Source organism: Notamacropus eugenii, chromosome 3 (genome assembly GCF_028372415.1).
Source record: "Notamacropus eugenii isolate mMacEug1 chromosome 3, mMacEug1.pri_v2, whole genome shotgun sequence".
In the NCBI taxonomy this organism is placed as follows: Eukaryota; Metazoa; Chordata; class Mammalia; order Diprotodontia; family Macropodidae; genus Notamacropus; species Notamacropus eugenii.
In genome coordinates this window covers 31,960,844-31,972,962 of record NC_092874.1, presented here as the reverse complement: position 1 = coordinate 31,972,962, position 12,119 = coordinate 31,960,844, and the positions used below count along the sequence as shown (strand labels likewise).

The 12,119-nt window shown below is 40.4% G+C and overlaps 1 protein-coding gene across 1 annotated transcript in view; it reads right to left on the bottom strand.

Annotated features, from left to right (window-relative positions):
* LOC140531797 (uncharacterized) overlaps positions 1-11,768 on the bottom strand; it is a 209,287-nt gene extending 197,519 nt beyond the window's left edge. Inside the window, exons 1-2 of the mRNA XM_072650512.1 lie at positions 11,712-11,768; positions 11,039-11,396 (exon numbers count right to left, since the gene is read on the bottom strand). Of these exons, the coding sequence (XP_072506613.1) occupies positions 11,039-11,396; positions 11,712-11,768 (415 nt within the window). The remainder of the gene's footprint in view (positions 1-11,038; positions 11,397-11,711) is intronic.
* Between the last annotated feature and the right edge of the window lie 351 nt (positions 11,769-12,119).

Below are 12,119 nucleotides of genomic sequence, written 5' to 3'. Positions count from 1 at the left end.
TGCCAATACATCCTGCATATCTCTGATTTCCAGAAATTTTTAAATTTATTTCTTTTTGAATTTGTATATAAACACATGAAAGGAAAGCAGTCTTTTACATTATTTGATACAACAACGTGACAATTCCGAGTCCAAAAACATCACTCAAGGTGTTGCCTCACAGTCTCTTAGAGGATCCATTTCCCCACAGCACCAAAAATGTATCCTATAAAAGTGTTAAAAGTCTAATTCCTAGTAATTTATCATAATCATATTTTGGCGTGCTCTTTTTATTGACATCTCAATATGGGATGACTGCCAAGATTCAATGCTTTTTTTTATTATTATTATCGCAGTGACTTAGCAATGGAAGACAGTCTTGAAAATTCTTTTTAAAGGGAACACCTGATGTCATTCCGTGGTCTGTTCCCAGTAGGGAAGTCGTAAAGCAGGTTGTGTTGGCATATGTTGGCTCACTGTGTGTCCCTCTGCTCAAACCATGCTGCTAACTGTTCTAAACAAAAGGAAGCTTTCTTCTGATACCTTGTCTCTTCTTTTTCTGTGAAGTAGTTCATGAAGTAAAACTGAATCAGTGTGAATCTCATGAGCTTTAGAGAATCAGGTTAATCACTCTACCAGTTTTCTACCATATTTCTATTTTAATAGCCTGTAAATTAAGAGTTTTCTGCTATTGTTTGGCTGTAGCCTTTCTCCCAAAGTTGCTTGCTATGATCATCCTAAAATAAAACTTTTTTGATTCTAAGGTATAAAAGACGACATGAAAACATCCCATTTGATTTTCAAGGAGGGAGGAGAAATAAAGTAGGCCCATTACTGCTCAAACAATGCTTGTCAAAGACCCATCTCAAACATATTTGGGAAAGTAGTTAAGCTGCCAGGTTTCCAATTATCACAGGGATGGGAAGAAAGACAGTCAACAAAAAACACAGACTTTCCAGCATAGTTAACAGACAAGATGATTCACTGTTCTAATATGGCAAGATAAAACAGAAAGCCAATGGCTGAGACAACAAATGAAATACAAAGACTGGAAACTCATACTGTCTAGAAAAAGCAAGTGTTTTCCCATAATTCAGAACATAATATGCTGCAATAAAATTTAGGGGGATCACATTTTACAGGACAGACCTCATCTAATCTAGATGAAAACATGAGGAACCCCATGGCAATCTAGGATGCTAAACCTGGAAAGAATTCATAACGTGGCAGCCATGAGAATTTTCCTCAGGTATCATATCAAGCTATAGCAATTAATTGGGGATATAGAGAGAATTTAGGCATTGTAAAAACAAAAACTAGCAATGGAATTTATTTGTAAGAGAAAAAATAATATTTAGAAAGACCACCTACACATTAGGATTAAAAAAAATACTACATATTTGCTAAACTATAATGAAGGTGTTGCCTTTGGAGAATGCTTTATAGTTTTTGAAGTGCTTTCACATAGAAGGCCTCCCACAGCACCTGGCTCAACGTAGACACTTCATAAATTCTTGTGGGTTGGTTAATGTACCATTATCATCACCATTATGGATGGCATTCTTATATTGTTTTAAGGTTTGCATTTGCATATATTATCTCATTTAACAAAAACTGCTATGAGACAGATGCTCCTAATATTATCATTTTTCAGATAAGGAAAGTAAGGCTTACATGGGTTAGGTGATTTGACTGAGACTATACACTTGGTAAACATATGAAGTAAATTTTAAACTCAAGTCTCCCTGACTCTCAGCCCAAAACTTCATCATCTACACATTCTCATAGATCTTCCTTGAGTAAGGAAGGGAGATACACTAAAAAGAGGCTTGCATTAGAGTCAGAAGGGTTGATTTCCAATCTTCTTCTGATGCTTTCTAATGATGAGATGTTAGACAAGTCACTTAATCTCCCTGGGCCACAGTTTCCACACATCTAAAATTAAAACCATAACCTAGTTGACCTCTGAGGTCCCTTTCACCTCTAAATACATGATCCTCTGACCCCAACAATGAATCACTTAATTTCCCTGGCCCTCAGTTTCCTCCTCTCTAAAGTAAGGAGTTTGAACTAAGTGGCTGCTGAGGTCCCTTACAACTTTAGAACCCTGACCTTGATTCCATCTTGCCAATGAGAAGAGTGCATTTCTACAAAGCTAAAGGATTTGCCAGGTTATCACAGGTGGGGCTAACATTAGAACCCTAGCCTATAAACTAGCCAATTTATCTTTCTACCATACCAGGCACATATAACTAGGTTACCAGGCAATATATTTCTAAGTCATTTTCAAATTTCAGTTTTATTAAATATATCCTCAAGATCTCCCCTCTTCAACAAAGAGGGGTGATTGGAAAGAAGATGAGAAGTGTAGAAAGAACTAAAGGATAACATCTGAACTCTTCCTCTGGCACATATAAGTTCTGTGATTCTGGAAATCACTCAACCTGTCAGGGCCCCCAAGAAATTCTCTTAAGTCTGTAAATTGCAGAGCAGATACAGATATATGCTGGTAAAAGACACCTCCTCATAGGGAGCTCTCTATGGTGATGAAGGCACAACAGGTTGATCATAAAATGGAACAAGATCCTCAGTGCTCTCATATCAGCATCATCTTCTTTTTTTCTTTCATACTCTACACCATTGTACCTCGTATTTTACACCTCATGGTTGGAAAAATAAGTATTGAGAAATTAAGCTGGTTTTCATTATTTTACTTCTGAATAGAGATAAATTGTCCCCATCAATCAATTTAATGCACAAATGATTTTACTGATCAAAATCTTAATATATCTGCACATTTGTATCCAAGTTTTGTGCTTTACTTTTTCTTTTTCAGACTAAAGCATTCCAACTAGAGTTCTGAATCTTTCCTAAGGTCACCTTTTAAGTCTTCATAATGGCTCCCCCTTGCTGTTCCTTCTGAATGTATAGAATCATCAAAGTAGAGGTAGAAGAGACGTTAGAGGTCATTAGGTCCAGTTCATTCAATATACAGATGAAGAAACTGAGGTCCAGAAAGATTGGGTGACTTGTCTAGCATCTGAAGTGACATTTAAACCCCACTTCTCGAGTACAAACCCAGTCCCCTCTCCATTGGTCCCCACTGCCTTACCATGTTCTTAGCTTGGAACTGAAAAGGAAATTTTAAGAGGGGGAAAAATCTTTCGTCAACTTTTGAAAACACTTTCCATTTCCCCAGGAGCACCATTTATGATGGAACATTGATATGCATTTATGGAGGGATAGATGAGGACAAACTGAACATCAGCCTTACTTTACAATTCTTAAAAAATTAGAAAGTCACCTCAGTAGGTTTATAAAGAATTTACAAACTCAACATATTGACCAAGCAAAAGAACAAGCTGACAAGACCAGAGAAACCCCAAAGCCATATTTTAAAAATGCATTTTCCAAATGATATGCCAAGGTATCTTTCATAGTATGAGAACCCCAAGCAACCAGAAATCTAAACAGAGTTCTTTCCCATCCCGGATATTTCTCCTGTCCCAAAAGATGCTAAAGACAAAAAAGCAATCTTCTATTAATCATTCTGTTAGGAAGTCCCCGAGGATATCTTGGACACAGTATATATTCAGCCTCCAACTTCTAAGTATCTACTTCTCTACTGGGCACTGAAAGCCAAGATAATGGCCTTGAGAAATGGTGAGGCCCTCAATTATCAAGGAAAGGTTCAATTGTGTTCACTGTGTTATTAAGGCCCAAATAGAGTTTCAGAAAGATTTTCAATAGCAAGGGTTGGAAATAAAAAAAAAAACATTTCAAAGCTCCCATTAAACAGGAATGCCATTTAATTGAAAAACCCCATTCCTTGAGCTTGTCAGTTAACTGAGATGTTTCCCAGCACTTGCTTATCTTTTTTTCATGCTTTAATGTAGTATTTCTTACTGTATAATTTCCAAATATGGAACAATGGAAAAAATCACCCAGCTTAAAATCAAAATTAAAACATTCCTTCTATTCTCAGCCTCTGCTACTGGCAACTCACTTCTTCTCTCTGAGCCTCAGCTCCTCTCTATGAGATTAATAGGTTGGATGAGATGATGGCTAAATTTCCTTCTAGTTGCAAAATTATGAATATCATCTTCAGTTCAAGCAAAGTGTAAATATCAGAGCCATAAAGCTTAAAGTCAAGAAGACCTTGGTTCAAATCCTGCTTCTGATGCTACCTCTATGACCTTGAGGAGGACACTTAAACCTCAATGTGTCTCAGTTTCCTTAAGTGTAAAATGAGAATGGTGGACTAGATGACCTCTAGTCTGTTGCTCTAATCCTTATCTAGGAAAAGCACTGTTTCTGAATTCCTGGCACTTCTGGCACTTACTGCCTACCTATTCTTGGGCAATTCACTTTTCCATCCTAGATCTCAGTTTGCACATTGATACATCTATAAAATATGCAGATTGGATTCCACAGTCCTATACATAGAGCACATATTATGTACATAGACATACATAGGGAGATACATGTATAAACACAGTCAGGCTTAGAATTGATGGGTCACACATCTAGAGCTAAAAGAAGTTTTTTTCCAGAGGCAAATGATACCTAGCCACCTCATCTTACAAATGTGGAAATGATGAGCCAAAGACGTTATATAATTTGTTCAGTCATCTGCCTTAAAGGTACCACAAGTGAAAAAAGTAGATATGTGATATATATACGTGTATATATGTGTGTATGTATGTACATATATAGCATGTATATGTGTGAATATGTATATACATATATATGAAAAACAAACAATGAGAAGGTTTGACCTGTATTTTTTTGATGATAACACAGGACAATTTTCTCCTTAAAAGTAAATTTTTGGTGGTATTGTAATTTTGATAATTTAGATTATTCTCCACACTTGTTCTCCAAAGTATAAATATGGACCATAAAAATAAAGCAATCCATTCTTCCTGTGAATTCTACATTTGCTTTTCAAAGTTTCTGAAGTGGATATACAACTGCTTGCTTGATTTTTCCATGAATTTTTATTTATTCAAACCCTTATTCTGAGAGCTCTTGTTGGAAAATTCAGTACAATCATCCATCTTGATTTCCAAGCTCTTGAGTTATTTTAAATTACAGATGCTTACCCAATACTAGTTCATTTGAAACTGCAATGTTTAGATGGGCCAAGATATAGACAAGATTTGAAATTCTCTTTCAAAGATTCAATTTTCTTATTCCATCAAGCAGGACCAAATGAGATGGAGCTTCACCTATGTAATTCTATTTCATCTAATTTGAAATTTAAACCCATGTAAGGCAATAGGCAAAACAGGTGATGTTCCATTAAGAAAAGGAGACTATTTGTGTCTTCCTAGAGACAGTAAACCGTGTTTAAAACTTAATCACCAGCAGTTTGTGGTCTGACCAGTTTCAAGTTACTAAATCAAATAACTAGCATTTATTAAGTTCCTACTAAGGGCTAGTCACTATGCTGGGTTATAGGAATATGAAAATGAAAATGCTATCTATTATGTGTAAAGTATCATGCAAGATATAAGAGAATGTCCCTTTTCTCATGAAGCCAACAGACTATTGAGAGAGTAATTCATCAGCATAGATATAAAATGGAGTGTGCCAGCCAAGCACATTACATTGTTACAAAACAGAGTGCTATTCCAACCATATTATGTACTTTGAGAACAAAACCTTCTAGGCAGGTTGCTATTACGATGTTGTGGGTCATTAATAAGTGCCCATGTGTTTAGGAATGGATCTTTGCCAGTGGGAAAAAATGTTTAAGGAAAATAATTCAGCCATCCCAAGTAAGGAGATGAAGATTATGTTCGATTTTAAATGAGTAAATTCAAACAGGAAATAGAATGAGCCCCCTGCTCCCTCACACCAAAGGGAAAAAAAACAAAAGACATTAATTCTCAGTCTATTGGTATTTTTAAGATACAGTTGTGTGTCAAGGCCCTAATGAGCTGCTTATGAAAATAAAAGGACAAGTGATAAAATATCTAACTTCTCAATGAGGTCCCTTTTCTAAAAGCTTCTCCCCATATTCCCTCCCCCGCCATCTGTGATATGAACAGCATTATTTTCCCAGCAGACTTCCCCAAATTTCATTTGAAAATACCACTTATAGACAGACACATACAATATCAGAATGCTATTATTTCCAAAACAATCATAATTTTGATTGTATATAGTGATAGGAAAAATATATTCTAGCTGCCTTTCTTATGCTTAATGTAGAAAAATCTAAGCCATGTTTAGACTAGTAACATTTATAACTTGTAGAAATGTAACATCTCAAAAATCCGAAGTTTTACTCAATAACTGGGAAACTGGGGATCACAATAAGCATAGGTACCACTTTTAGTTACTTACATGCAATATAATATGTTTGTGTATATATGTATGTATACATGTTGCCTGTCCTTCATTCTCAAAGAGGACCATGACATCAGAAATGCTATACCATGATAAGCAAGTAAATTGGATTTAAGTGAGGCAGGGCTATGTAAGGTTACCAGTCTCACTTTCTTCTCCAGAGCCTTCCGGGTCCAGTGGCAAGATGTAGATCAAGACGACTAAAGATGGCCCCCATGTATACATATATATATATATATATTTGTATGTAGTTGGAAGTTCTTAGTATGTATATAGGTGTGTGTGTGCACGCATATATATGCTAAGAAGTACAGCAACTTAATGAAATTTTAGGTAGAAAACAGCCTCCTACTAGACTTGAATCATCGTGCCAGAGATGTCACTGTAAAACAAACATTATTCCTCCTTGCACAGCATACATTCTTCATTACTGAACTTTGGACTCACCTTGTAAATAGCAAATCACAGCAGGGGGAGTAATTGTTTTGAAAATACTGTGGAAAATAAAAAAAAAGGAAGCAAGAAACCAAACTAAGAGTAGCTCTTAATGGAAATCCTGAATCCCGCTAAGCAATGAGCATTAATTATAACCTGGCTGAAGTGGGCAAAATCCACACAGACTGTTAGGGCCACAACAGCATGCAAATCTGTTGCACCAACTTTTAGATCCTAAGTTGTACATCATGAAAAATACCACACAGTGAAATAATATGACCTGAGCATTAGTGACAATTGTTATACTTTAAGGAGATGTATGGAGGCAGCGATGTTGCACACTGGATGAAGTGTTGGCTTGGAGTCAAGAAGACTCCTCTTCCTAAGTTCAAATCTGGTCTCAGAAACTTACTATTGTGTGACCCTGGTCAATTCCCTTTCATCCACTTTGCCTTAGTTTCCTCAGCTGTAAAATGAGCCAGAGAAGATAATGGCAAACCATTATAGTATCTTTGCCAAGGAAACCCCAAAAAGGGGTCATGAAGAGTTGGATCCGACTGAAAAACCAACTGAACAACCACTCGTAGACATAAAGTCTACAAGTACATGCCATCATATATAGCTGGAAGACTGAACAATAAGCAGATAATTAGTAGTCTCTATCCCTAGTAGCACAGAGATTATCTTGTTTGAACCTCAAGAGAAATATGTAAGATAGCAGTCAAATAATCAATCAATCAAAAATCATCTGCTATATGTTACCTCTGTGCTAGGTACTGTGCTAAATTCTAGGGATAGGAAGAAAGGCAAAAAATAGCTCCTGCTTTCAAAAAGCTCATTTTCTAATGGGGCAGACAACATGTAAATATACTAGACCTATACAAGACATGTGCAGATAGGAAGGAATCTCTGAGGAGAAGGCACTAGCAGCTGAGAAACCTGGGAAAGGCCTCCTGCAGAAGACAGGATTTGAGATGATATTGAAAGAAGGTCAGATAAACTAAGAAGGGGTTGTGAGGTAGAATGTTTTAGTTGCATCTTACACATAAAGAAACTGAGGCTCAGGTGGTTACTCCAAGTCCACCAGCTAGTGAGTGCCTAGGCCTGGACTAAAATCCATGTCTCCCCCTTCTAATACAATGTGCTTAGAGCATATTCTAATGGCTTGCTCTTGAGGTCCAGCGCAGAGCAATAGATAGAAAGAGCAGATCTTTGAGTCAGGATGACAGTTTAAAATCCTACTGTTGACACATGCTGACTGTGGGGCCAGGCCTTTAACTTTTCAATGTGCCACAGAACTATGACTTAGAACAGATGATGATCTGCACCAATAGAGGGAATTTCTTCACTAGTGAAATCTAAATTCAGAACAATATAAATTTTTTAAAATTGCCTCATACATTTTTGTTCATTCAATCTTGATGATTCCCAAAATTACTACCATTTTCAATATTAAGAAATCCCTATAGATAGATTCCCACAGTAGTGTGCTCCTTATACCAACCTTGGAAGGCTGTGAATTTACTATGACTGCTGGTGCTAGTAGTTCTTAAAAGTTGTGTCAGCTGGTCATATTCTGGGATGCCTGATTAAGCTAGAATACCAGTCTACATAAATTCAAAGACCATCATTACCAGAAGATTAAGTCACCAAATGATTTCTTCAGCCTCAACAGATCATCAAATCTATATATTAAAATGTGAAGGGGTTGCAATATTTATTGCAACAGTCAGTCAACAAACCTTTAGCTCCTGTAGGGAGTACCCATACCACAAATTCATATATATTCCAAATATTGGATTGAAAAAGAAATACCCAATAATATACAGCAAATCAAGCTTCATACTCATCTCTCCAAATCAAACTCTCAGAGTAAGCTCCTTGAGGACAATGATTGAATTTCTTTTCTTTGTTTCTCCAGCACCTAGGACAGTGCCCAGCACATAGTAGGTGATTAATTAATATTTGTTGAATGGAGTGTTCAGGGTAGTTTTTAAACCACACCTTGAACCAAACAATCTCTGTACCATTTTAAACAGTCTATATCTGCTATATGCAGCCTCGCTTATCGGGCTTGAAGGAGTCTAGAGACCTGGGTTGTTCTGAAATCCTCTCCCTTCTCATCTCTGCCTCCTAATTTCCTGGTTTCTTTCAAGCTCCAGCTAAAATTCCATCTTCTACAGGAAGTTCTTCCCTAGCTCCTTTAATTCTAGTGCCTTCTTTCCATTGATTATTCACTTTATTCCATATATAGCTTGTTTGTACACATATATTTCATGTCTCTTGCATTCGGTTATGGTAGGGACTATTTTTGCCTTTCTTTGTAGTCTCTGTATTTAGCACTGGGCCTAGCACTTACTAAATGCTTATTGACTGATGGAGTTCAAATGAAGTTTCTGGCTAGTGCCAGTTGTAGACTCCTGGGCAATTTTCCCCTTTCCTCCAATGAGTCTCTAGAACAGGAGTTTTTAACCTGGAGTTCACAGACACCCAAGGAATTCAGTGGACAGATTTTTTAGGAGGGTCATGAAATTGAATGAGAGAAAACAATTATATCTTTATCTCATTATAATTAATTTCTTTTGTAATACTATATGCTTTATTTTATGAATTTATGAACATTCTGAGAAGGGTTCTATAGGTTTCACCTAACTGCCAAAGGGTATCACACCACAGAAAAGATTAAGAACCACCACTACTCTAGAAATTATGCACCAAGACACAAAGGGTTTGGGATTTGCTTGAATTTGAATTTCCTGTGCTGAGGAAATCCCAGCTCCATAAGGTATCTTACATTCAAGTTAAGGTTACCAGAGTTAGAACAACTGAACTACACAACACAGGACAAAAGATGGCATGAAAACTCAAGGGAGATAAATCTGCCCTTGGGATTGGAAGGGAAGACACAAAGAGAAATGTGTAGCAATTTGATAGATGGGCAGTTGACTCAGCATCACACAGCTAAGTGAACAAGGTTGCCCTCAGCAGAACTCAATATACCCCCAGAATAATGTCCTAGGAAAGGAACTGGAGGGGAGGGGGGCAGTATACAGAGGTCAATAAGGGATTAATTGATTACTCCACCTGAAGGTTTCTCTTCATGAAGAGAACATGAACTATCCCAAATCAAGCTTGCTGCTTAGAATCAGAGGTTCAAAATCCCAGACAACCAGAAAATTAACCAAATGAAATCTGAAACATTAACCCAGACACACGCAATCATTTCCAAGCTCTGGCTCCAAGGACACACATGTGAGACTGATGGGGCTGGATGTCTGTCCTAAAGGTAAAAGTGAAGCTGTATTTCCTTATGGAGAGAAGGGGAAATATTTGAGACTCTAATGCCAGTTAGAATCCACTTTCAAATCACTCCTTGAGAAACAAGGTGTCATAAAGCCAGCAGCGCAACCTGGTGGGTTTAGCTGAAAGTAATTAAGAATCATGTGGAGAGAAAGCTGCCGTTTGATTCCTAACTGGACCCAAATAGTCACCTGCTGGTCCTTTAGCTGCCTCTACCCCAAATGCCAAAGAGCTAGGAAGAACGAGTGACTTTTTTTTTTTTTCATGAGAGGAGGTGGAGATGAGAGAAGAGAGAGGGAGTGGGGGAGAGAGGGGGGAGAAAGGGAGGGAGAGACAGACAAACAGAGAGAAGGAGAGAGGAGGGAAAGACAGAGAGAGAGAGAGAGAGAGAAAGAGAGAGAGAGAGAGAGAGAGAGAGAGAGAGAGAGAGAGAGAGAGAGAGAGAGAGAGAGAGAGAGAGAGAGAGAGAGAGAGAGAGAGAGAGAGAGAGGAAGGGAGGGAGAAGGAGAGGGAGAAGGAGAGGGAGAGAGGGAGAGAGAGTCAATGGATTGTTCTGCACTCAGTGCAACTTCATGGGGCTCTCGGGCTCCAAAGGGAGACAAGGGGCACGGGGCTGTGATTTGGTCAAAGCTGGACTGCAACTGAGGCTGCTGCCCTGGCAAAGCGCTCCAACTGGGAGGGCATCCGACCTTCCGCTGCTGGCCCTCGCGGAGCTGCCAGGGCCACCGCTTCAGCTTCGCCCATGCCCTCTCGGGCGCCCACTCGAGCCACCCGCCAGGCTCTAGTCCTCCTCTCTTCCTCTTGGGGCAGCAGCGCCGGGTGGTGCCCGGCACAAGAGCGGACTCCAACAGACTAGCGCCCTGCACGCCCCCTCCACTACTGTGATACCAGAAAGCATGCAAGGGGTCCGAGGCACGCTCAGTCCACCACTCCGAGACTCCCCCACCCTTCCCGACCCTCAGCTTACCGTGCCGGGGCTGGGGCTGCTTGGGGGCCCCGTGCAGCTTGTCCCGCCTGCCGCCCAGCGAGCCCTTCATCCTCCGAGATGCTGCTCCCCTGCCCCCTGGCCCCGCCATGAGGGAGCGGCGGCTACCCAGTGCAGGGGCACAAGCACACGCCCGCCCTCTGGCTGGCTCACAAGCTGGGGTGGCAGAGGCGGCGGCAGCAGTGGAAGGGATCGGTGGGGCAGGCGCCCGCTCGCTTGCCTGCTCTCTCCCTGGGTCCCTCTCCTTCCTTCTCGGGCTCGCTCCCTCTCTCCCTGGCTGCTCTCGGGCAGGGTGGTCCAGCAGGCGGTCCCGCCTCCTCTCCGGCCGGCAGCCGCGCTTCTGTCACTCAGCCTAGGGCTGCCTCCCTGCCCGGACCCGGGTCTGGAGGGGCGGTGCGCTCCCTCCCGCGCTCAGCTCCGCTGGCCCCCAGTCAGGGGCTGGGACCAGGTGGCATTCAGGGCATCCCTGCCCTTGGCACCTCTCTCTTTAGTGCCACTGGAACAGAAGAAGGAGTGGAGTCTGCACGGGGAAGGTAGAAATGAAAAGCAGAGAGCCCACGAAGAAATCGCCTTAGACGGAGTGACTCAGGGGTGGAAGTGAGGTGGGGGAAGGGCAGAAATGATGTGTGCCAGCAGTCAGAAGACTAAGTATTACCGATGAGCCCCGTGCCCTCACACCACTCACCAGTGTGTACTGCCTCCGGTGCCTCATCTTCCTACTTTTGATTTAGTTGTACCTTTTCTGTAGACTTTGGACGCCATCATAAGACAAACACACACACACACACACACACACACACACACACTCACACACACACACACACACTCACACAATGCTCACCTTCTTAAGACACCCGTATTCTGTTATCCTTCGAAAACTTAGCCCAGAGACCTTGAAACTCGGGAAGAGCATCCCTGGGCCCCAAAGCCTAAAAGGACTTTTTGTAACATTCAGTCAAACTTGCCCACCCACTCCTACCCCTTCATTTTTCAGATATGGAAACCGAGGTTCAGTGAGGTAAAACTACTTGCCCAAGGTCAAGTGAACATAATAGAACCAGAG